The sequence below is a fragment of the Zalophus californianus genome, chromosome 2 (genome assembly GCF_009762305.2).
Source record: "Zalophus californianus isolate mZalCal1 chromosome 2, mZalCal1.pri.v2, whole genome shotgun sequence".
Classification (NCBI taxonomy): domain Eukaryota; kingdom Metazoa; phylum Chordata; class Mammalia; order Carnivora; family Otariidae; genus Zalophus; species Zalophus californianus.
Genome location: NC_045596.1, coordinates 56,092,807 through 56,119,375, shown reverse-complemented (window position 1 = coordinate 56,119,375; position 26,569 = coordinate 56,092,807). Strand labels below are relative to the sequence as shown.

The 26,569-nt window shown below is 37.9% G+C and overlaps 1 protein-coding gene across 1 annotated transcript; it reads right to left on the bottom strand.

Annotated features, from left to right (window-relative positions):
- On the bottom strand, positions 1-25,708 carry MUC7 (mucin 7, secreted). The gene is made up of 3 exons (XM_035726328.1): positions 25,655-25,708; positions 21,003-21,823; positions 1-220 (listed from the first exon to the last, which is right to left on the bottom strand). The coding sequence occupies exons 1-3, from the start codon at positions 25,706-25,708 to the stop codon at positions 1-3; spliced, it is 1,095 nt and encodes a 364-aa protein (XP_035582221.1).
- Positions 25,709-26,569: the final 861 nt, after the last annotated feature.

Genomic DNA, 26,569 nt, shown 5'->3' with positions numbered 1-26,569 from the left:
TCAAAGGTGGTTTTTGTGGTGTTTGTGAATTTGGTGGTGGTCACTGAGGAGGTTGTTTGGAGTGGTTTTGCATTCATCTTTAGTCTTTTGTGTAGCTTGTTCAGCAGCAGTATTTTCTGGGGTGGATTCATTTTCAGAGGTGATTGAAGAAACGTCTAGAGTATGTTCAATAATAATTGGAGTGCTGGTAGATTTATGCAGAATGCTAATAACATCTTGGCTGGGCAGAAAGGAGGCAGCAGGTGTTTTTGAAGGGATTTTTGGAGCAGTTATTTTATGTTGATTGTGAAAGACAAAGTTATCAAGATAAATTATACAACCTGAAAATGGCATTCGATGTGGCTTCTTACAAATTTTTTTAGGTAGATGGTTCTTTTTTGGTTTAATTTTTTTTGTAAAGGTAGCAGTTACTTTCCATTGATGTTTGTGTGATATGTGTGGGAGTCTTTGAAACTGAATAATTCTGCTTTTATGCAAAAGGCCATATTTTGAGAAGAATAAAGTGTTTGGGTTTGTTTTCCCACTGAAGACATCCTGTGGGTTTTTTTTTTTCTTACTCTCACTAGGCTGTAAAAAGAGGAAGGAGACTATTATTCATGAATAAAATAATTATTGAAATTTAGATGAATCAAACATCATTTACATTTGAAGCATATTTTTATTTAGTTACTGAAGTGTATCACACATACATAAAACATAATGTATATATATTTCAATCAATTAAGGTAAATACCTGTGTAACTATAGCACAGATAAAAAAATATATAACATTGCCATCATTCCAGAAGACTCCCTTGGCCCTTTCCAATTTTTATTCTTCCTTTCTCCTCAAAGTTAACCACCATCCTCACTTCTAAAACTTGTGTAGACCTGTTTTCTGAATTTTGTTTGAATGGAATATACAATATAAAGTGATTCATGTATGGCTTCTTTTGTTCAACATTATGTTTATGATATTATCCATGTTGTATGTAACTGTAATACATTTTTTTGAAGTCACCATAGAGTAAATAGTCTCTTCTATAAATTTACCACAATGTATCCATTCAATACTTTATGAACCTTTAGAATATTTTCAGTGTTTCATTATTAGAAATGATGCTGCTGTGAACTCCTTGGTGCCTGTGTATTGCTATAGCTGTATAGGCATTTTCTTGAGGGGAATATACTAATTTTGTTTACTTGATGACTCAGTATATACAGATCTTGAATATTATTGTATAAAACCATACCGTTTCTAAAGTGATTCTACTAACTTGCTCTGCTGGTAGTGTATGAGAATTCCAGTTGCTCCAAACTTCACCAACATTTACTGTTGCCAGTCTTTTAAATTTTAATCATTTTGATTAGTATGTAGTATTATCTCATTATGGTTTGCATTTCCATTTCCCTCTACATATGAGGTGACTCTTACTACAAATATTTAATGGCTACTTGAATATGATCAAAGTCTTAAAGATATTCTATTACCTTCTAGATACTTTAATGTATTGTCTTTTTACTTTGAGATCTACAATTCAGTAGTTGTTTTGGGGAAAGAAAGGTGGGATGATACGAGTTTGGGGTCAGGTCTGATTTTTTTTCCCCCAATTTGGATTGTAATTGACTCAGTAATTTTATTGAAAAGAGTATTTTTTTCTCTATTGATTTACAGTGTTACCTTTCTTATAGATTAGTTGTCCATATATCTATGGGTCTGTTTCTGGGTTTTCTGTTTTGTTCTGGGAGTTTTTTTGTTCATCTTTTGCCAAAACCACACATTGTGATCACTCTTGCTTTATATTGTCTTTGTGATCAGTAGAGCAATCCTATGAATGAACTTACCAACTAACTTCCTTCCTTCTTCCCCTCCCTTCTGTTCCTTTCCCTTCCCTTCCTCCTTCCTTCCTTCTTTCCAAGATTATCTTGGCTTTTCTTAAACTTTTGCATTTCTGTGTAAGTTTAATGATTGGTTTGTCAATTTACAGAAAAGACATCTTGTGCTTTTTTTTAAAAAAGATTTTATTTTTAAGTAATCTCTACACACAACATAGGGCTCAGATTTACAATCCCGAGATCAAGAGTCACGTGCTCTACCAACTGAGCCAGGCAGGCGTCACATCTCGTGTTTTTGGTTGGGATGGTATTGAATCTATAGATCAGTTTGGGAAGAATGATTATTTTTATAATAATGAATCTTCCAATCCATGGACATTTTATGTTTCTCTATATCTTTCCATGTTTAGGCAGATTTTAATTTTTTCTTTATACTGATACCTTGTATAACACCCTTAGTCTCCTAATTTTTTGAATACTGTCTTTTATTTCACTGTTGGGAGGAATATTGAAATCAGTTACTGGTTTTTTTCGCAACCCTTTTTCTCTGTCCTAGAATTTAATTTGAATTATTTGTTTACTCTCTTTTATGTCTATAAAGCAATCAATGAGCTTGTACTTTCTATATATTCTCCTACTAGCGACTAGTACAATTTCTGAAAGTTGTACTGTAGCTTCATTATGAGAGCATATAACCATTACATACACATCTCCCTTATATCCATAATTAAATCTTAGTTATACAGGAAAATACATATTCAGTACTCATCATGAACACATTTTTGATACCTTTTGTAGCATTTGTTTTTTTTTCTTTTTTCTTATAAATTAGGATATAGTTGGCATATAACATTGTATTAGATTTAGGTGTACAACAATTACATGATTTTGTATACAATGCAAAATGCTCACTATAGTAAGTTTACTTAACATCCATCACCACACATAGTCAGTTTTTTTTCTTATGATGAGAACTTTTAAAGATCTACTTTCTTAGTAGCTTTATAATACACAATACCGTATTATGAACTGTAGTCACCAGGCTGTATAGTAAATCTGAAGGACTTATCTTATAACTGGAAGTTTGTACTTTTTGACCATTTTACATATTTTGCCACCCCACAACCCTGCCCTACCTCTGTTCTCTGTTAGAACCACCATTCTGATGTGTTCCCTGTATCTGAGTTCTGTTTTGTTTTTTGTTTTTTTACATTCCACATATAAGTGAGATATTATGGTATTTGTCTTTGTCTGACCTATTTCACTTAGCATAATGCCCTCAAGGTACATCCAGGTTGTCACGAATGGCAAAATTTCCTTCTTTTGTACAACTGAATAATGTTCCATTGTATATATATACACACACCACATTTTCTTTATCCATTCATCTGTTGATGGACACTTATGTTGTTTCCTTTGCCTGGGCTATTATAAATAATGCTGCAGTGAACATCGGGGTGCAGGTTTCTTTTCTATTCCTTTCTCTTTTTTATTGTACAGATCCCAGTACATGAGCTAGAGACCTCAACTTAAAATAGTTACAGAGGTGAGACAAAAGAGACAAACTAAACTGGTCATTAAACTTTCTCCAACAGCCATGGATAAGGTGAACTTGAGGGAAGGTGCAGATATGTAAAGGAAAAAGAAAAGAAGAGGAAAGAAAGAGGAAGTTTCTGTCCCAACTTTTTCTGATTGCTTGTTTCCATGTTTCTGAAATGAGCCGAGAAAAGCTGCCAACCAAGAAGGCACAGGATAAGGAAATGGATGTAACATATAGATTCTTAGTGTCTAGTGAGAAAAGGAAAGGGACTCTGACGCTCCATTTCCAAATAACAGAACAGGTGTTATTTAATTATGCAATCCTTTCTATTCTCTTAGATGTTGGCAAAATTTTCTGTGCACCATTTTAATGTTTTGTGATGTAATTCTTTTATGATTTAACATGTCACTTAAATTTATATTTCCTGCCTGTTCTTTCCACCCTGATTTTAACCATACAAAAAACTTACACAAAAGAGGAGAAAATTCATGCAGGACAAATAAGAATATAGTATTGGGGCAATTCTTGATTAAGGTTAGCATTTTACATAACAATACAAGATATAGCAAAAGTCAACTCAAAATGTAATATGTTGCAACTGCATTATAATTAACCAAGTCCATACTGAAATTTTACACCAATTGTAAATCATGGACTAAGATAAAACTCAGTAAAACTCATGCCTGAGCCAGAGTTTGCTTTCCTTGACTTTAAAAAAAATTTTTTAATTTAAATTCAATTTAGTTAACTTATAGTCTATTATTAGTTTCAGGGGTAGAATTTAGTGATTCTCATCAGTTGCATATAACACCCAGTGCTAATTACATCAAGTGCCCTCCTTAATCCCATCACCCAATAACCCCATTCCCCCACCCACCTCCCCTCAGCAGCCCTCAGTTTGTTCCTTATTAAGAGTCTCTTACGGTTTGCCTCCCTCTCTGTTTTTATCTTACTTTAATTTTCCTTCCCTTCCCCTCTATTCATCTGTTTTGTTCCTTAAATTCTACATATGAGTGAAATCATAATGAGTGAAATCATATGCTGTCTTTCTCTGATTGACTTTTAAATTTTATTTTATTATGTTATGTTAGTCACCATACAATACATCATTAGTTTTTGATGTAGTGATCCATGATTCATTGTTTTCATATAACACCCAGTGCTCCTTGCAGTATGTTCCCTCCTTAATACCCATTATGGGCTAACCCATCCCCCCCACCTCCTCCCCTTTAAAACCCTCAGTTTGTTTCTCAGAGTCCATAGTCTCTCATGGTTCGTCTCTCCCTCTGATTACCCACCTTCATTTTCCCCTTCCTTTTCCTAATGTCCTCCACGCTATTCCTTATGTTCCACAAATAAGTGAAAACATATGATAATTGACTTTCTCTACTTGACTTATTTCACTTAGCATAATCTCCTCCAGTCCCATCCATGTTGATGTAAAAGTTGGGTATTCATCCTTTCTGATGGCTGAGTAATATTCTATCGTATATATGGACCAAATCTTTATCCATTTACCTGTTGAAGGGCATCTCAGCTATTTCCACAGTTTGGCTACTGTGGACTTTGCTGCTATGAACATTGGGGTACATGTGGCCCTTCTTTTCACTACATCTCTATCCTTGGGGTAAATGCCCAGTAGTGCAATCACTGGGTCATAGGGTAGCTCTATTTTTAACTTTTTGAGGAACCTCCACACTGTTTTCCAAAGTGGCTGTACCAGCTTGCATTCCTACCAACAGTGTAAGAGGGTTCCCCTTTCTCTACAACCTCTCCAACATTTGTTGTTTCTTGCCTTGTCAATTTTTGCCATTCTAACTGGTCTAAGGTGGTAGCTCAGTGTGGTTTTGATTTGAATTTCCCTGATGGCTAATGATGATGAACATTTTTCATGTATCTGTTAGCCGTTTGTATGTCTTCTTTGGAGAAGTGTCTGTTCATGTCTTTTGCCCATTTTTTGACTTGAGTATTTGTTTTTTGGGTGTTGAGTTTGAGAAGTTCTTTATAGATCTTGGATATCAGCCCTTTATCTGTAGTGTCATTTGCAAATATCTTCTCCCATTCCGTGGATTGCCTCTTTGTTTCATTGACTGTTTTCCTTTGCTGTGCAGAAGCTTTTTATCTTGATGAAGTTCCAAAAGTTCATTTTTGCTTTTGTTTCACTAGCCTTTGGAGATGTATCTTGAAAGAAGTTCCTGGGGCCATTGTCAAAGAGGTGACTGCCTATGTTCTCCTCTAGGATTTTGATGGATTCCTGTCTCACATTGAGGTCTTTCATCCATTTTGAGTTTATCTTTGTGTATGGTGTTAGAGAATGCTCGAGTTTCATTCTTCTGCATGTGGCTGTCCAATTTCCCTAGCACCATTTATTGAAGAGACTGTCTTTTTTACATTGGATATTTTTTCCTGCTTTGTCAAAGATTATTTGACCGTAGAGTTGAGGGTCCATATCTGGGCTCTCTATTCTGTTCCATTGGTCTGTATATCTGTTTTTGTGCCAGTACCATGCTGTCTTGGTGATCACTGCTTTGTAATATATCTTGAAATCCGGCAACGTGATGCCCCCACCTTTGTTTTTCTTTTTCAACATATCCTTGGCGATTCGCGGTCTTTTCTGATTCCATACAAATTATGGGCTTGTTTGTTCCAGCCCATTGAAAAATGTCATTGGAATTTTGATCTGGATGGCACTGAAGGTATAGATTGCTCTGGGTAGCATAGATATTTTAACAGTGTTTATTCTTCCGATCCATGAGCATGGAATGTTTTTCCATCTTTTTGTGTCTTCTTCAGTTTCTTTCATGAGTGTTCTGTAGTTGCTAGAGTATAGATCCTTTACCTCTTTGGTTAGGTTTATTCCGAGGTATCTTATGGTTTTTGGTGCTATTGTAAATGGAATCGTTTCTCTAATTTCTTTTTTGACAGTTGCATTGTTAGTGTATAAGAAAGCAACTGATTTCTGTGCATTGATTTTGTATCTTGCCACATTACTGAATTGCTGTATGAGTTCTAGTAATTTAGGGGTGGAGTCTTTTGGGTTTTCCACATAAAGGATCATGTCATCTGTGAAAAGAGAGAGTTTGACTTCTTCTTTGCCAATTTGAATACTTTGCTGTCTGATTGCTGTTGCTAGGATTTCTAGAACTATGTTGAACAATAGTGGCGAGAGTGGGCATCCTTGACGTGTTCCTGATCTTAAGGGAAAGGCTCTCAGCTTTACCCCATTGAGGATGATATTTGCTGTGGGTTTTTCATAGATGGATTTTATGAACTTGAGGAATGTTGCCTCTATCCCTATACTCTGAAGAGTTTTAATCAGGAAAGGATACCCTATTTTGTCAAATGCTTTTTCTACATCGAGAGGACCATATGGTTCTCTCTTTCATTAATGTGTTCTATCACATTGATTGATTTGTGAATGTTGAATCACCCTTGCATCCTGGGGATAAATCCCATTCTCTTGGTGGATGATCCTTTTAATGTATTGTTGGATCCTATTAGCTAGGATTTTGTTGAGGATTTTGGAACCCATATTTATCGCAGATATCGGTCTGAAATTCTCCCTTTTGATGGGGTCTTTGCCTGGTTTGGGGATTAAGATAATGCTGTCCTCATAGAATGAGTCTGGAAGCTTTCCTTCTGTTTCTGTTTTTTGAAAGAGCTTCAAGAGAAGAGGTATTATTTCTTCTTTGAATGTTTGGTAGAATTCCCCAGGGAATCCATCAGGCCCTGACTAGGTTTTTGGGTGGTTTTTGATTACTGCTTCAATCTCATTACTGGTTATTGGTCTATTCAGGTTGTCAGTTTCTTCCTGTTTCAGTGTTGGGAATTTGTAGGTTTCCAGGAAGGCATCCATTTCATCCAGGTTGCTCAGCTGATTGGCATATATTTGTTGATATTAATTTCTAATAATTGTTTTTATTTCCTTGGTGTTAGTCATGATCTCTCCCCTTTCATTCATAATTTTATTAATTTGGGTCTTTTCTCTTTTCTTTTGGATAAGTCTGGCCAGTGGTTTAGCGATCTTATTAATTCATTCAAAGAACCAGCTTCTAGTTTCGTTGATCTGGTCTACTGTGTTTCTGGTTTCTAATTCATTGATTTCTGCTCTAATCTTATTTCTCTTCTAATGCATGGCTTAGGCATTGTTTGTTGCTTTTTCTCTAGTTCTGTAAGGTGTAGGGTTAGATGGTGAATTCGGGATTTTTCTATTTTTTTGAGTGAGGCTTGGATGGCTATGTATTTCCCCCTTAGGACCGCCTTTGCAGTATCCCATAGGTTTTGGACTGATGTGTTTTTGTTCTCATTGGTTTTTATGAATTGAAGTTCTTCTTTGATTTCCTGGTTGACACAAACATTCTTGAGCAGAGTGGTCTTTAGCTTCCATGTGTTTGAATTTCTTCCAAATTTTTTCTTGTGATTGAGTTCCAGTTTTAAAGCATTATGGTCTGAGAATATGCAGGGAATAATCTCAGTCTTTTGGTATCGGTGGAGACCTGATTTGTGACCCAGTATATGGTCTATTCTGGGGAAAGTTCCATGTGCACTCGAGAACAATGAGTATTCTGTTGTTTTAGGGTGGAATGTTCTGTATATATCTATGAGGTCGATCTCGTCCAGTGTGTCATTCAAAGCTCTTGTTTCTTTGTTGATTTTCGGCTTAGATGATCTGTCTATTGCTGAGAGTGGAGTATTGAGGTCTCCTACAATTAACGTATTGTTATCTATATGACTCTTTATTTTGGTTAACAGTTGGCTTATGTAGATGGCTGCTCCCATGTTGGGCGTGTAGATATTTACAATTGTTAGATCTTCTTGTTGGATAGACACTTTAAGAATGATATAGTGTCCTTTTGTGTCTCTAATTACAGTCTTTAGTTTAAAATCTAATTTTTCTGATATAAGATTGCTACCCCAGCTTTCTTTGAGGTCCATTGTCATGGAAGGTGGATCTCCATCCCTTCACTTTCAGTCTGGATGTATCTTTAGGTTCAAAATGAGTCTCTTGCAGACAGCATATGGATGGGTCCTGTCTTTTTATCCAGTCTGCAACCCTGTGCCGTTTTATGGGAGCCTTTAGGCCATTCACGTTGAGAGTGATCATTGAAAGATATGAATTAATTGTCATCATGTTGCCTGTGAAGACCTTGTTTTTATAGATTGTCCCTGTAAATTTCTTTTCTGTATCACTCTTGGGGTCTTTCTCCTTTTATAGAACCCCCCCTTAATATTTCTTGCAGGGCCAGTTTAGTGGTCACATATTCTTTCAGTTTCTGCCGGTCTTGGAAGCCCTGCATCTTTCCATCCATTCTAAATGACAGCCTTGCCTGATAAAGTATTCTTGGCTGCATGTTCTTGTTTAGTACTCTGAATATGTCTTGACAGGTCTCTGTGGATAGGTCTGAGGTTATTCTGATGTTCCTCCCTCTGTATGTAAAGAATCTCTTCCCCCTATTTGCCCTTAAGATGGTTTCCTTGGTTCTAAGATTTGTGAGTTTTACTATTACATGCCAGCATGTTGGCCTGTTTTCCTTGATCTTGGAGGGGTCCTCTCTGCCTCTAGGACACGAATGTTTGTTTCATTTCCCAGATTAGGGAAGTTCTCAGCTACAGTTTGCCCAAATATATCTTCTAGTCCTCTCTCTCTCTCCACCCCCCTCAGGGATTCCAATAATTCTGACTGGAACATTTCATGGTGTCGCTTATTTCTGATTCTATTTTCATGGATTCTGAGTTGTTTTTCCCTGGCCTCTTTTCTCTTTTATCTATTAATTGGTCTTCTAGGTGACTAATTCGTTCTTCTGCCTCGCTTACCCTAGCTGTTAGATTATCTAGATTAGATTGGATCTCATTGATAGCATTTTTTTTCAAAGATTTTATTTATTTATCTGAGAGAGAGAATGGGAGAGAGAGCATGAGAAGGGGGAGGGTCAGAGGGAGAAGCAGACTCCTTGCTGAGCAGGGAGCCCGATGTGGACTTGATCCCGGGACTCCAGAATCATGACCCAAGCCTAAGGCAGTCGCCCAACCAACTGAGTCACCCAGGCATCCCTCATTGATAGCATTTTTAAGTTCTGCCAATTTAGTTTTCATTTCTGGCCTTAGAGACTCTATGTTGCCATTAATTGATTTCTCCATTCTAGCTGTTGTCTTCATAATTGCTAGCCTGAATTCCATCTCCAACATCTTGGTTATATCTGAATCCATTTGTAAATCTGTGGCATAAGTCATAGTCTCTGAGTCTTTCCTATTTTGGGGGTTCCCCCTCCTAGTCATTCTTTTGAGGGGTGGTTGAGGTAATGTACGGAGTCCAAATTATTGACCACAACCCAAGCAAGATGCACCTGTTTTATAGGGACCTTAGGGTTGCTGGCCTCTTATTCTCCCAGCCTGTCTTCTGGGGGAGGGGCCTGCCTGGCTGTTACTCAAGCAACCCTGTTTAGGCAGAGTTGCCGTGCCCTCTGTGGGGGGGATGGGCTCAGTGATAACCGGTTTTTTGGGGCTTTTTTTCTCCGGCGGCTTTCTTTGGTGGCTTTCCACATCTCTTCCCAGAGAGCAGAAGAGACATTTCCAACCCTCTGCCTCAGAGCAGAGAGATCGCAGTCTGTTCTTCAGTGAGCTCTTCCAGCTACACTATCTCTGTTTCTGTCTGTGCTGCTATAAACTGCAGCATCCTGGGTTGTGTGCCCCTTAGCAGTGCTCCCAGTCCTCGCTTCCAGGTCGGGGCACGTCTCTGCCCTTTGTGCTTCTAAAACCACCAGCCGTCCCCAGTTCACATGTGCGACGCCCCCGCTCTGGATTTCCATCCGGGGGGCTGCCCTAAAGTTCTTTCCCCACCGCTAGCAGTCTGAGAGTCTGTGCCTGGTCCCCAGCATGGGAGGCTATCGCTCACTGGGGGTGCAGGATCCACATGGCTCCCTCCCCCTGCCGTTTATCCTCTGATATCTGCCTGCGGAATCACAGCTCCCCGCTTCGTACCTCGAAACCAATTGCTTGCGATATTCTGTTTGTAGAGATCCAGATCTATCTTTTTACGTCTTAGGCTGATTTTGTCGGTGTTCAGAGTGGTCTGGTAGATATCCAGCTCAATTCCGGGGACCGATTGGAATAGGGTCCCCTACTCCTCTGCCATCTGTTCCCTCCCTCAGCTTTTGGATATTTATGAGGACTGTCATTATAGTACTCTAGTTCCTGGATGAGGAATCTTTCCTTACCAGGATCCACTGGCCAGGCCCTGAGTGGGCTATGTCTCCTCCTGGTTTTGTCAGTTTGCTCATCCCTGACTGACTTATTCTGCTTAGCTAATACCCTCGAGTTCTACCCACATCATTGCAAATGGCAAGATTTCATTCTTTTGGATGGCCAAGTAATATTCCATTGTGTGTTTGTGTGTGTGTATATATATGTATCACATCTTCTTTATTCATCTTTTGATGGACATCTAGGCTCTTTTCATATTTTGGGTGTTGTGGACATTGCTGCTATAAACATTGGAGTGCATGTGCCCCTTTGAATCACTATTTTTGTATCTTTTGGATAAATACCTAGTGCAATTGCTGGATCATAGGGTAGTTATATTTTTAACTTTTTTATAAAAAAGATTTTATTTATTTATTTGTGAGAGACAGAGAGAGAGCACAAGCCGGGGGAGTGGCAGGCAGAGGGAGAAGCAGGCTTCCTGCTGAGCAAGAAGCCTGATGTGGGACTCGATCCCAGGACCCTGGGATCATGACCTGAGCCAAAGGCACATGCTTAACTGACTGAGCCACCCAGGTGTCCCTATTTTGAACTTTTTTTTAAATTAAAATATTTTATTTATTCATTTGAGAGAGAGAGAAAGAGCACAAGCAGGGGGAGTGGCAGGCAGAGGGAGAGGGGGAAGCAGGCTCCTCGCTGAGCAGGGAGCCCGACGTGGGACTCGATCCCAGGACTCCAGGATCATGACCTGGTCTGAAGGCAGATGCTCAACCATCTGAGCCACCTTGCCACCCTATTTTTACCTTTTTGAGGAACCTCCATACTGTTTTCCAGACTGCATCAGTTTGCATTCCCACCAACAGTGTAAGAGGGTTCTCCTTTTTCTACATCCTTACCCTTGCTTTGACAACTACTAATTTGCATAGGATAAGCAGGAGAGGAGAAAATACTACATTTCTTTGGTCCAATCCATGGTAATAAAGGATAGCTAATTCTTTTTTACTTACCAATTAGATTTTTAAAAAAAGATTTATTTATTTTAGAGAGAGAGAGCCTGCATGCACTCATGTGGGAGGGGCAGAGGGAGAAGGAGAGAGAATCTCAAGTAGACTCTGCGCTGAGCACAGACGCTGCTGGTGAGCCCAGTCTCATGACCCTGAGATCATGACCTGAGCCCAAATCAAGAGTCAGACACTTAGCTGACTGCACCACCCAGGTGCCCCACCAATTAAATTTTTAAATAACAAATCCAACAGAAATAGAACTGCATCCAAACAAACTATATCCAAAGGTCACTATGTAAATATAAACTGTGTTCTAAATGACATTATTAAACTTATAGAAAGAATAAAACCAATAGAACCTATCATTTATTAGAGCCTAGCATGTGCTAGTTAGTAGGCTAAGTAGTTTATGTACATCATCTTGTTTAACCTTTTTAGAAAATTTTATGTATTTGTTTATTAAAGTCCATAGTTTACATTAGGGTTCACTATTTATATTGTACATTCTATGGATTTTGGTAATGAAAAGTGTCATGTGTCCACCCTTATAAGATCGTACAGAGTAGTTTCACTGCCCTAAAAATCCCTTGTTCTTCATTTGTTCATCTACAGCCTCCCACTCCCCACCCCTAGCAACCATCGATTATTTTTACTGTCTTCAGAGTTTTGTATTTTTCAATATGTCACATAATCTGAATCATACAGTATGTAGCCTTTCCAGACTGGTTTCCTTTACTTACCAGTATGCACTTAAGGTTCCTCTATGTCTTTTCATGACTAGTAGCTCATTTCCTTTTATTAGTGAATTAGTACCCATCATATGGAGGTACCACAATTTGTTTATCCATTCAATTATTGAAGAGTATCTTGGTTGCTTTCAAATTTTGGCAATTTTGAATAAAGCTTCTGTAAACATTCGTGTGCAGGTTTTTATGTAGACATAAGTTGTCAGCTCCTTTGGGTAAATACTGAGGAACAGATCTTCTGGATCATGTAGTAAGGCTATGTTTAGCTTTTTAAGAAACTGCCAAACTGTCTCCCAAGGTGTCTGTACTGTTTCGCATTCTCATTGCTTCATCTTTTAGTAACCCTTTGATGTATGTATTTTGCACCTGTTACTTAGATGGGAAAACTGAGATTCCAAGAGGTTACATAATTTGCCCAAAGTTACACAGCAGAGAATGGGCTAATGCTGGCATTCAAATTTGAGTTGGTCTGGTTTTAGAACTGGTGATCTTTCTGTTACACTATGCTGTGTCTTTGAGCAAATCAAGCATTAAGCTGGGTAGGGTCCTTTAATGGTGTATGTGTATGTAACCAGTTTCTACTATGTACGTATGTACGTATGTATTAGTGCCTCTGAGTTTAAAGCTAGACATCAGGAAAATATTCTATTGCGTAAGCCTAAAAACTTTCCTCATTTCCCTGGGACGGGGAGTCACTCTTCCCCACCTCCTGTGCCACAGTTCTGGAGAGGAGCTACAAGGCCCTATGAATATGGTAGAGGGCAGGTGCTAGAGGTAGCCGTTCCTGAGTCCAGCTTTAGCTATAGGCAAGAAGACAGTTTGCTATCATTATACTTTGCATTCATTCAATAAAAGCACTTTAAGTAATGCACATACTAATCAAAAGATTTCTGAATTCAAGGCTTTGTTTTTAAAGAACTAGGAAACTAGCAGCTGTCTGTTCTAGGATGGAAGGCCGGGGGAAAAAGTCACTGGCTGTCACTTGTAAGTTGTTTTGCCAGAAACAACTTAACATGATTGTTCTAGACTCAACTGTAAGCTAACTAAACTATTTCATCACTTAACAATTTTCAGCTCAAGACAGGGGAGTTTTGCATTGTACTTTTAAGGTGTCATCTGAAATAGTCCTCATTCTCAACAGGGGCACAAATCCAGAAGGACTTGTACCTCGGTTAACTGATTATGACAACATACAGTGTAGGTGTTGGGGAGGAGTGACAGGAAGTGATAGTTGGGGGGAACAGGAGGCATGGCCAGACTAAGTTCACTGTCAGTACAGGCTTTGAGGCCCAACCCTGTCTTTTACTTAGTATGATCTTGAAGCATAATATGGAGACCATTCCACCATTGGGAATAAGGTAATACACATGTCAGCCATATTGTATTCTGTAAAGTGTATAGTAAAATTCCATGTTCTCAAAGATAATTCTTTCTTTTTCTCTCTTTTCCTGCCAGCGTTTCCAGCAACATTAGTCACACCAGCTTTCAAACAGGGTGCAGAATGTCCTACTCCAAGGGGCACCTGGGTGGCTCAGTCAGTTAAGCATCTGCCTTCGGCTCAGGTCCTAGGATCAAGCCCCGCATCAGGCTCCCTGTTCAGTGGGGAGTCTGCTTCTCTCTCTCCCTCTATCCCTCCTTCTCCCACTGGTCATGCTCTCTCTCGCTCTCTTGTGCTCTCTCTGAAATAAATAAAATAAAATAGTTATGGAGAATATTTCTTTGGCTGCCACTTGTAGAATTGGCTGGAATTCTCTCAGGGAGGACACAGGTTGAGGGGAAGGGATGAAATTGTTCCATATGAAAACAGGCTAAGTTCATGGAAATTTTATGAAAATTCAGGAGCTATAGCCTGTTTAGAACATACGTGTTGGAGAGATGATAAGCTCAGCCCTAAAGACTGCACACTGTACTGTCTCAAACTCATAAAACATTTTTAGATAGTAAATAGGTACTTCCTTATTTCATCTTCATTTTTTGAAAGACAATAACAGACTGCAAAACTTTCTAGGATCTGTTTTATTAGTAAAACTGAAACCATCTGTGCCAATTTGAATACCTTTTATTTCTTTTTGTTGTCTGATTGCTGTTGCTAGGACTTCTAGTACTATGTTGAACAATAGTGGTGAGAGTGGGCATCCTTGTTGTGTTCCTGATCTTAAGGGAAATGCTCTCAGCTTTTCTCCATTGAGAATGATATGTGCTGTGGGCTTTTCATAGATGGTTTTTATGAAATTGAGGAATGTTTCCTCTATCCCTACACTCTGAAGAGTTTTAATCAGGAAAGGATACTCTGTCACATGCTTTTTCTGCATCAAATGAGAGGACCATATGGTTCTTCTCTCTCCTCTTATTAATGTGTTCTATCACACTGATTGATTTGCAAATGAACCACCCTTGCCTCCCAGGGATAAATCCCACCTGGTCGTGATGGATAATCCTTTTAATATACTGTTGGATCCTATTAGCTTGGATCTTGTTGAGAATTTTGGCATCCATATTCATCAGGGATATTGGTCTGAAATTCTCCTTTTTGATGGGGTCTTTGCCTGGTTTGGGGATCAAGGTAATGCTGGCCTCATACCATGAGTCTGGAAGTTTTCCTTCTGTTTCTATTTTTTGAAACAGCTTCAGGAGAATAGGCATTATTTCTTCTGTGAATGTTTGGTAGAATTCCCCAGGGAATCCATCAGGCACTGGACTCTTGTTTTTTGGGAGGTTTTTGATTACTGCTTCAGTCTCCTTACTGGTTATTGGTCTATTCAGGTTGTCAATTTCTTCCTGTTTCAGTCTTGGTAGTTTATAGGTTTTAAGTAAGGCATCCATTTCTTCCAGGTTGCTTAATTTATTGGCATATAGTTGTCGATAATAATTTCTAATAATTGTTTCTATTTCCTTGGTGTTAGTCGTGATCTCTGCCCTTTCATTCATAATTTTATCAGTTTGGGTCCTGTCTATTTTCTTTTTGATAAGTCATACTCTCTCTCTTCGCAGATGACATGATACTTTATGTGGAAAACTCAAAAGACTCCACCGCTAAATTACTAGAACTCATACAGCAATTCAGTAATGTGGCAGGATACAAAATCAATGCACAGAAATCATTTGCTTTCCTATACACTAATAATGCAACTGTAGAAAGAGAAATTAGGGAATTGATTCCATTTACAATAGCACCAAAAACTATAAGATACCTTGGAATAAACCTAACCAAAGAGGTATAGGATCTATACTCTAGGAACTACAGAACACTCATGAAAGAAATTGAAGAAGACGCAAAAAGATGGAAAAAGATTCCATGCCATCCTGACTAAAATACCAATGGCATTTTTCAAAGTGCTGGAACAAACAATCATAAAATTTGTATGGAACCAGAAAAGACCCCGAATCGCCAAGAAAATATTGAGAAAGAAAAACAAAGCTGGGGGCATCACGTTGCCTGATTTCCAGCCATATTACAAAGCTGTGATCACCAAGACAGCATGGTACTGGCAGAAAAATAGACACATAGATCAGTGGAACAGAATAGAGAGCCCAGATATGGACCCTCAATTCTATGGTCAACTAATCTTCGACAAAGCAGGAAGAAATATGCAATGGAAAAAAGACAGTCTCTTCAGTAAATGGTGCTGGGAGAATTGGACAGCTATATACAGAAGAATGAAACTCAACCATTCTCTTATACCATACACAAAGATAAACTCTAAATGGACGAAAGACCTCAGTGTGAGTCAAGAATCCATTAAAGTCCTAGAAAACATAGGCAGTAACCTCTTTGACATTGGCCACAGCAACTTCTTTCAAGATACATCTCCAAAAGCTAGTGAAACAAAAGCAAAAATGAACTTTTGGGACTTCATCAAGGTATAAAGCTTCTGCACAGCAAAGGAAACAGTCAATAAAACCAAAGAGGCAACCCATGGAATGGGAGAAGATATTTGCGAATGACACTATAGACAAAGGGCTGATATCCAAGATCTATAAAGAACTTCTCAAACTCAACACCCAAAAAACAAATACTCAAGTCAAAAAATGGGCAGAAGTCATGAACAGACACTTCTCCAAAGAAGACATAAAAATGGCTAACAGACACATGAAAAATGTTCATCATCATTAGCCATCAGGGAAATTCAAATCAAAACCACACCTTAGAGCTACCGCCTTAGACCAGTTAGAATGGCAAAAATTGACAAGGCAAGAAACAACAAATGTTGGAGAAGTTGTGGAGAAAGGGGAACCCTCTTACACTGTTGGTGGGAATTCAAGTTGGTACAGCCACTTTGGAAAACAGTGTGGAGGTTCCTCAAAAAGTTAAAAATAGAGCTACCCTATGACCCAGCAATTGCACTACCGGGCATTTACCTCAAGGATAGAGATGTAGTGAAAAGAAGGGCCACATGTACCCCAATGTTCATAGCAGCAAAGTCCACAATAGCCAAACTGTGGAAAGAGCTGAGATGCCTTTCAACGGATGAATGGATAAAGAAGATGTGGTCCATATATACAATGGAATATTACTCAGCCATCAGAAAGGATGAATACCCAACTTTTCCATCAACATGGATGGGACTGGAGGAGATTATGCTAAGTGAAATAAGTCAAGCAGAGAAAGTCAATTATATGGTTTCACTTATTTGTGGAACATAAGGAATAACATGGAGGACATTAGGAGAAGGAAGGGAAAAATGGAGGCAATTCAGAGGGGCAGATGAACCAAGAGAGACTATGGACTCTGGGAAACAAACTGAGGGTTTTAGAGGGGAAGGGTGTGGGGGGATGGGTTAGCGTGGTGGTGTGTATTAAGGAGGGCACGTATTGCATGGAGCTCTGGGTGTTATATGCAAATAATGAATCATGGAACTCTACATCAAAAACTAATCATGCACTGTATGGTGATTAACATAACGTAAAAAAAAAACAAAAGGAGAGAATGTAAAAAAAAAACCTGATACCATCTGGGGAGAGTGTTCTATTTGTATAGAATACTTAGAATAAATATGTCTTAATTCTTCAGTTTTTACAGAGTGCTAACTCATGCATTTTTGCTAGAAGGTCATAAAAAACTAGAGTCAGTCTAGTTTTCAGAGCCCTCAGCCCATTCTTTTCTTGTCTCTGGATCTGTTCCATCCTGGTTTTTTACAGGTCTGGACCCTGTGCTTCTGCTCTTTGTGCTTTTGAGTGCGCTTGGTTTCCCCATCATTACCCCCTGTGTTCCTATATAAGACTGTGGCTTGTGTTCAGTCCTGTAGTGTTTTGGGCTCTGGGCTGCTTTGGATGGTATATATTACCCTGGCCCCTAAGACACAACCGACTCTGCTTGTACTCCAGCTACTCCCCAGGAAGAATGCAGGCCTTGCAAATTATATTTCTTCTATACTGACACAAATCAAAGCACCTCATTAAGTAATTTGTTGTTCTAATCAATGACTGGTAACTATATTTTTTTACGATGACAAGCATCACATTTATGTTGAAAGGTTTTATAGTAAAAATTGAAGTTGCGAAATTCAACTTTAATTCCAGTACAGATACTTCAGAGAAATATCAAAGTTTTTAAAAATTCTAAACATTTGAGTTACTAAAATCAGTGGGGAAAACAATACCTCTGTAAGATTTAACTAGATATTTTCCAAGATAGTGGTTTTGTTTTCCTTGGATAAATATCTAGCAGTGGAATTAATGGATCATATGGTATTTCTGTTTTAAAGTAGGCTCTATGCTCAGTGTGGAGCTCAGTGTGGGGCTTGAACTCATGATCCCAAGATCAAGAGGCCTGAGCGACCCAGGCGCCCCTCTATTTTAAATTTTTTTGAGGAATTTAAATACTGTTTTCCTAGTGGCTGCCCCAATTTACAGTCCTACAGACAGTGCACAAAGGTTCCCCCCCTTTTTAAAAATGTTTTATTTATTTATTCATGAGAGTCAGAGAGAGAGAGAAACAGAGGCAGAGGGAGAAGCAGGCTCCCCGCCTAGCAGGGAGCCCGATGTGGGGCTTGATCCCAGGACCCCCGGATCATGACCTGAGTCGAAGGCAGACGCTTACCATCTGAGCCACCCAGGTGCCCCCAAAGGTTCCCTTTGCTATATACCCCCACCAGCACTTGTTATTTTTTGTCTTTTTGATAATAGTCATTCAAACAGGTGTGAAGTGATACCTCACTGTGGTTTTGATTTGCATTTCCTCATGATCAGTTGTGTTGAGCAACTTTTATGTACCTGTTGGCCATTTTTTGTCTTTTTCAGAAGAATGTCGTCTTGGTTCCTCTGCCCATTTTTAAATCAGATTGTTTTTTCTCTATTAAGTTGTACGAGTTCTTTATATATTTTGGATATTAACCCCTTATCAGTTATATGATTTGTAAGTATATTCTCTCAGCCTTAGGTTGCCTTTTCACTTTGTTGATGGTTTCATTTCCTGTGCAGCTTTTTAATTTGATGTAGTATCACTTATTTTTGCTTTTGATATCAAATCCAAAAAAATTATTGTCCAGATCAGTGTCAAAGAGCTTATCCCCTTTGTTTTCTTCTAGGAGCTTTTTGGTGTCAGGTCTCATGTTTCTCTAATCCATTTTGAGTTGATTTTTATGTATGATGTAAGATAGCACTCTGGTTTCATTCTTTTGCTTGCATATGGATGTTCAGTTCTTCCAACACTATTTATTGAAAAAACTATCTTTCCCCACTTTATATTCTTGGCTCCTTTGTCCTAAGTTAATTAACCATATATGTGTGTGTTTATTTATGGGTTCTCTGTTTTGTTTCATTGAGCTGTGTGTCTGTTTTTGTGCCACTACTGTACTGTGTTGATTAATATAACTTTGTAATATAGTTTGAAAACAGAATGTGTGCTGCCTCTAGCTTTGTTTTTCTTTCTCAAGGTTGCTTGGCTATTCAGGGTCTTTTTTGGTTCCCTACAAATTTTAGGATTATTTTTTCCCTTTCTGTGAAAAATGCCACTGGAATGTTGACAAAGATTGCATTGAGTCTAAGATTGCTTTGGGTAGGATAGACATCTTAACAATATTAATTTTCCCAGTCCATGAGCAGGGTATATCTTTTCATTTATGTGTTTCTCCTTAAGTTTTTTCACCAGTGTCTTACGGTTTTCAGTGTACCATTCTTTTACCTCTTTGTTAAATTTATTCCTAGGTAGATTATTATTTCTGATGCAATTGTAAATGGAATTGTTTTCTTAATTTCTCTTTCTGGTAGTTCTTTTTGATCTAGTCTGAGATGAGACTGAAGGAACAGAATTAAGTGAGAGGATTGGGGGTCTTTTGTAGTCAGTCTGGGAAGCATAGGGCAAACACAATTTGGATTGGAAATGTATTTGTAAATTAAGACTAAGTAAAGATTAAGTTAATCTAAGTAAATTAACCACTTTGCTTAAAGGATTTGAAAAACCCCCCAGTGTTCAGAGATATTGAGTGTTCTACCCAGGTCATTGGCTAATTAGTGGCAGAGTTGACAAGAATCCAGATGTTCACTTTCACCCTTCTCAGAATCTAAGTGATAAGTGGCTTCCAGATACACACAATGAAAATAGATTGCCATGTGAAGTCTTTATTAGTTGACAAAAAAATCTAAATAAAATCATCAGAGTTCTCAGTAGTAGTAACACAAAGTAAAAATACCTCCACATCCCAAATTAACATTATCTCTCTATACCACGTAGGTAGTTTTTATTCTCCTGTTGATTAGAATCAGGGTTTATTTTCAGAGACAATTTTGCAAAAATGACATCAGGGCAGTAGTTTGGTATGGTTTGCTTTAAAACACATTTAAATAGATGGCTAAAACTTTTAGAAAATATTCTGCTGAATACATTTCACACTGAATTAATTGAATTAGTAAGATGAAATTAATTGAATTCATAGTAAAATATTATAACCACCATGTGAACATACACAAAAAGTCTTCTTGTGATTCACAGAGGCTAGAATGAAGTACATTGGATCGAAATTAACTTAGAGATAATACAGTAAATATCAACCATAAAACCTAAACAATTATGTGCTCTCAAGTATGTAGTGCCAGAGATCTGGTTTGTTCTTGGCTGCCAGATTTTGTTTTCACCACTTAAGATCTTCTTTTCAAATCAACTTTCTTCTTTCTTGGTTCACATTTTGTGGAATGGAATTGGATTTAAAGATTTAAGATGATTGTCTAAAGAATTTTTGTCTTTAATCAGTAATGCAATGATAGGTCTATCTAGATTTACATGTTTTTGTTTGAGAGACCTAATTTTAACCCTTTTTATTTGTGGGATTAGTTCAGGTGGGTTCTTGGTTGGGGCTACAGAGTAGTGACCTTATGGTTTCCAACATTTAGGAAAAGTAAAGGGCTCCTGATTCATATAATTTTCTCTGTTTAGCTAATGTCTCCCCCCACTCCCCAGCGGGCTATCTCCGCAAAGTGGAGATTCCACAAAGTGATCTTAAATTACGGTTATGCACCTGTTTTGTGGGATAGAGGTGGTTTTCATGTTAATAAGTCATGTGAGGTAAATCGATTCAAAGATTAGTAATAGTGCTTTACATTTGAGGAATATTATAATTTCACTTTGAGATTGGTGATAAAAGTAAAGGTGGTAGTTCTGCACTCATAAATCATATCTGACAACAGAACACTTCATGATATATGATGTACTATTTCTTTTGTGTAATACCAGAAATGTACTTTATTATATTATAAATATATTGCCAGAATTGAGAATTTGCATTTTGGCTGGAAGGTGAGGTTGTTTGTTCAACAGTAGTTTGAGTAGTGGCTGGAGTGGTAGTTTGGGGTGTGGGTGCAGTTGTAGTTTGGGAAGTTTCAGGTGCAGGAGTGGTTGGGGAAGGATTAGGTGTGGTATTTGGGGCAGCTGTGGTGTCCGGCAAAGCTGGGGAAGGTTGTGGTGCTGGTGTAGTTAGGGAAGATGTAGATGGTGCAGCTGTAGGCTCTGGCAGAGGTGGGGGAGATGTCAGTGGGGCAGCTGTGGTGTCCGGCAAAGCTGGGGAAGGTTGTGGTGCTTGTGTAGTTAGGGAAGATGTAGATGGGGCAGCTGTAGGCTCTGGCAGAGGTGGGGAAGATGTCAGTGGGGCAGCTGTGGTGTCTGGCAAAGCTGGGGAAGGTTGTGGTGTTGGGGTAACTGCAGGAGAGCCCGTGTTATTTTCTTTTACAAATGTGGTGGTAGTCTGAATAAGAGAAGTCACACCTGGAGATTCAGTAATTTTGTTGGAAGTAGATGTGGGACTCAAAGATGGGATTTGAGTGGTAGCCCCTGAGGTGTTGTTATTGACCACGGTGTTATTTTTAACTGGACACCTAGATGGCTGGCGATGTTTTGGCCTTGGCTTTCTCTTGATTGGATATGAAGGCCTTGGGTATTTGTATGGACCAAAAATTAAATGCTTTTGAATTAACATATTCCAGTTAGGTTGAAATTTTTGATACAGTGGTAATCGGCGGTCTAATATATGTTGTAGGACATAATTCTTTCTGTGCTGTGTTTTCCATGGCCTTTTTCGACCTTCACTGAGCTGTGGGAAGAAAGAAAACGCAAGAACTGAAAACATCCATTGATTTATCAACTAGGGGATTATTGCTGAATGTTGGATGGGCAGTATTTATGGAGTTTTGGGAATGGAAACCAGATTGCAGTGGGTTTAGTGAGTATTGTTCTAATTTCACCAAATCTCAAGAACAACTTGCTATTAGTTTATTTTGTCATGCATTTATTTCTGAGCTAGCTACAATGGATATATTCCTGTGGGTTCAAGCTTGGAGGATTAGCTAGATCTGCCCTTTGTGCTTATAGTTCCTCTCTTCTTCCTCTGTTAGAAAATGATTAGGTTACTGCCTGAGGACCGAGCAAAAGGCCACCCTGTTTGCTGCGCTCTGTTCATGAAACTTCTGTTAAAGACGTTCAACTGAGATCAAGGAGTCTTTTCTGAATCACACCTTTCACATCTGCCATCATCAAAAAACAAAACAACAAAATCCCAAACAACCAACTTAACAAATACCCCACTTCACCTTTTATATTCTCCACATCGAAAAAAACTTAGTTTTTAGCTTTTTTAAATTGGAAAAAGAACTTTAGCCATTAATATTTATTTAAAGTAGGTTTCACACCCTACGTGGGGCTCGAACTCATGATAGCAAGTTCAAGAGTCACAAGCTCTACAGACTGAGCCAGCCAGGTGCCCTGGCCGTTACCTTTAATTGTAAATTATAATTACAGAAACTCGGGTCAATGAATCCTATGATATTGTAGGAAAATTTTGCATGTTTATGCATTTTGTCTGCAGAGAACCTATAGCTTTCATGATTTCTCAAAGATGTTCACATCTGAAAAGAATACTGATTTAGTCCAGTTCCACAACCAATACTTGATCTTTTTTTCCAGTACACCTGAATGGCTTTCCAGCCTATGCTTGATAACTTTTTCTAATTCTCTACCATGTCTCACCAGGTTGCCTGGTAGAGAGTTGTTCTTGATACTAAATGGATTTTTTTGCGGGGGGGGATTTCCATTCTTAACAGAACAGAGAATTTTTTTTTTTCAGGTATTCATTCTTGGTCCTAATTTCGCACTTGGCAGCACATAGAAGATCCTGGAGACCTTCAAAATTCGAAAATATTTTACCATGTCATCTGGGTTTTATATTCTTCAAGATTAACATTCTTAGTTCCTGACATTATTTGAGTTAGAGTTCCACTACTGTTTCAGTATCTTATCTCTAAACATACTGCAATTTGTCTATATCATTTTTTCCTGCATTTCATCTCATACTAAAATTATCAGTTATATTAATTTAGAGAAAAGAAATATTAACATAAGGATAAGGGAGCACATGCCAGAATTCCAAGCAAGGATAGGTTACTTTTTACCTCCTGATAATTTACACATAAACCCTTTTGAGACCACCCAATAGATAAATCATTCCAGTCTCACACTATAAAGCTTGGCATAGGCAAAGGTGACAACTTTTGAGAGACCAGCAGTGTTGTTCAGCTAAGATAACTTCTTCAGAGACTAATATATACAACCTTAAAATAACTTTGGAAAGCATGAGTTGTTTGAAAAAATTTATTCAGGACGTTTTAGTTCATAACTTAGAATGTTCTTAAATGAAAATATTGGCTTGTGACCCACATAACTGGTATTTTTGCATAGTTCTCTTATAAATGGGCATAGAATTCCGGAGTCTGCAACTCTGAATCTGGGATGCTCATGGAACGTCTCAGAAGATGTTCTTATAGGGTAATATTTTTCTAATATGAAATAAACAGGTCATATTGTTCTGGCAAATTTTTCAAGATTCAGTATGTGATCCAGATAATTAGAAAATTGCTTTGATTGAAGCAGGATTGGGGGCCTTGAATTCCACCAGCTCCTTCTCTACTTTTTCTTGTGGTGTTTGAGGATGGTGAGAAGAACTCCCAGATCTTAAAGGAGGATGTTTGAAACACACTGCAGCAGACCATCAGGAGAGGTTTGGGTCTGTCCGGCATCTGCCATTAACACTGAGTAACTTTGGGCAAATCACTTAATTTCACTGGATCTCAGTGTACTCATTTATGAAGTGATGCAAATTAAATTGCAGATCTGAAGTCTAATTCTATGACTTCTATACTTTGAAATATTTAATACTGTTCATTCCCTTAATCAGATGATTAAATTCATGAGGGTGAGGATTTTGTCTTGTTAATCTCTGTATGCCCAATATCTAGAACTATGCCTGGCTCATAATAGGCACCCCTTAGATATTTACTGAATGAACAAATGCATAGAATTGATAATAAGCCAGATTTCTCATCAAATAAAATCTTAACATTTATAAGTGTTTATTATGTGAAAAAGTTTCAGCTATTTTAATTTAGATGACCAAAAAATATCTGTGATGTTTTACTAACTTTGTTAGCATAGAACATGTATCAAATGAGCAGTTTGACTAGTTTACTTAAAATATATTGACTAATTATCATTAAGATCGGCAGTTATGGATGGCTCTGACAGGACTTTTTGACTAGAATTGGGATTAGGGAAGTTTGAGAGGGGGACAGGTTGAAAATGCCTCTAAGGGTTTGAGCTTAGATTTAAGGATGGAAGTGCTTATAAATATAAAGCCAGGAAGAGCATATTTAATATATCCTCATTTGCCTGTTCACATCTGTCATTATCTTTGTAAAAAAGTCCTTTTACTTTTTGTGCACTTAACTTTGTGTCAGGCCTTATTTTAAATGGTTTCCAAATATAAGTTTTCTTAATTCCTTAGCAACACCAGAAGGTGAGTTCTATTATTATTCTCATTATACAGATGAAGAAACTGAATCCCAAAGAGATTAAGTAAATTTTAGGAAATGTGTTTTATAAGAAAAATAGAAGGCCATGTCCTTCTATTTTTGATAAGGGAGAGGGGCAGAGGGAGAGGGAGAAGCAAATTCCCCTGCTGAGTAGGGAGCCCATTGCAGGGATCACGACCTGAGCTGAAGGCAGATGCTTAACCAGCTGAGCCACCCACGTGTCCCAGACCCTAAATATCTTTTAAAGGTAGGGCCCATTTTACAATCTCTTGGTTTTGGAAACTGTACTTTCCTGTCCCCTTTGTGCTTCCTTCATTTTCCCTATCCATATCCAAAGCACCTACATGTTTTCTCTAGGTAATCTTATAAGGTCCCATGGCTTCAAATACCTTTAAAACATAAACTTTACTCTTAAACTTTTTTTTGAACTCCAGAAATTTAACTTTCAAATTTAACTTTGAAATTTCAAATTTAACATGTCTAAAACTCTTATGTTCATTTCTTTCTTTCACTACACACCTAAGCAGCATAAGTTATGGCAGACTTAATCACCAAACTGTATCTTAAATCCACCCTCATATTTTGTTTTAATTGCTGACATTTAGTGCAAGATACCATCATCTTTTATCTGGACCACTGCCTTAGCTTCTTGCCTGTTTTCTCTACCTTAGCTTTTGTCCCCTGAAATCTGTTTTCTCCCCAGGACCCAAAGTCAGGTCCTTCCCCTGTGGACACACTAGTCATCCTGAGGTTTCCCAGTATACTGAAAATGGAATCCGTGTTCTACACCAATGAGGCCCTATATGATCCATTTTTTCTGCATCTCCATCTTACTTCATCACACCTATGATAAAGTTAGTGATGTGGAAATATTGATTAAAATGAATGAAATGAATCATTTCCTAGTGCTTTAATTAGCTGTTTTTTTATGTTTCACAGAAAACAAAAGATGTTAAGCTTCTTGGAAATAGGAATTGCGTGTACTTTTCAAGTCTCAATTAGGTATACACACTAAATGTTATCGATATATAAGAATAACAGTTACTTGGGTGGATACTTACTGAGAAGCAAGCACTCAGTGCACAGATGCACGCCAGCAGTGTCAGAGTCTTCATCTTTTTCTGCTAATTCTTGGGAAAAGCAGAAAAGTTGCTCACTATTAGTTATGATATTGTGAGAGATGGGATGTGTTTTGACAAATGACTTAGTTTTGTTAGAAAGTACAATTTAAAAGACAGCAGTGGTTTCTGAAAATTGTGTATATATTTTCATTCCATAGTGGTGAGGCAAAATTACTTCAAGCTAAAACACATTCTTTAAGAGAGAAAGTAATGGAGGAAAGTCAAGAATTATTATTCTTATAACTAGTTTATAGGATGGGCATTTTCCACTGATACTAAAGTTTGCCTAGGAAGGGCAGGATCTTAGGAAGTTTAACAATAAGAGAATGAAATAGTTTCCTTTTTATTTCTATTCTAATCCTAGAAACTTCCCTGTTTGATGGACCATGATACAAATTTTCTGATATTTATTGAGCAGTAAATGTTCATGATTTTGTAAATGTTCTATGATGTTCTTTTAAGCAAGGAAAGTGTTCCTTGTTTCTGTTTTATAAGGCTGTTACTTAGGACTAAGAACCATATCAAATGGACTCTTTCCCAAACTTCTTTCTACTGAAGATTTTGCTACCTGATGCCCTTTTTCTAAATCCCTAAAGGATGGAATTATGTTTTATTCATTTTTATATCATTGTAGTCAGTAGAGTGCAGATTTAATCAATTAAAAAATACTTCCAAAAATAATTGTACTTTGGTTTTAGGTTGTAGGAGGGGAGAGTAAGGAAAGGACATGGCCTTCTATTTTTATTTTGATCATGTATACAATATGTACATATCAACTTGATTTCAGAAAACAAAGGTAAAATTATTATGTAGAACAAGTACTGTTAGGGCAAGTAAATTCCCACGTCAATGTGG

What these genes read in the sequence shown, in the direction of transcription:
- MUC7 (XM_035726328.1), bottom strand. Translation starts at nt 25,708, where the DNA reads ATGAAGACTCTGACACTGCTGGCGTGCATCTGTGCACTGAGTGCTTGC. An exon ending in CACTGAGTGCTTGCTTCTCA is followed by an intron (nt 21,824 to 25,654) that starts GTAAGTATCCAC and finishes TTCTTCCCACAG; the next exon opens with CTCAGTGAAGGTCGAAAAAG. An exon ending in AATGCAAATTCTCAATTCTG is followed by an intron (nt 221 to 21,002) that starts GCAATATATTTA and finishes CTTTCTGCCCAG; the next exon opens with CCAAGATGTTATTAGCATTC.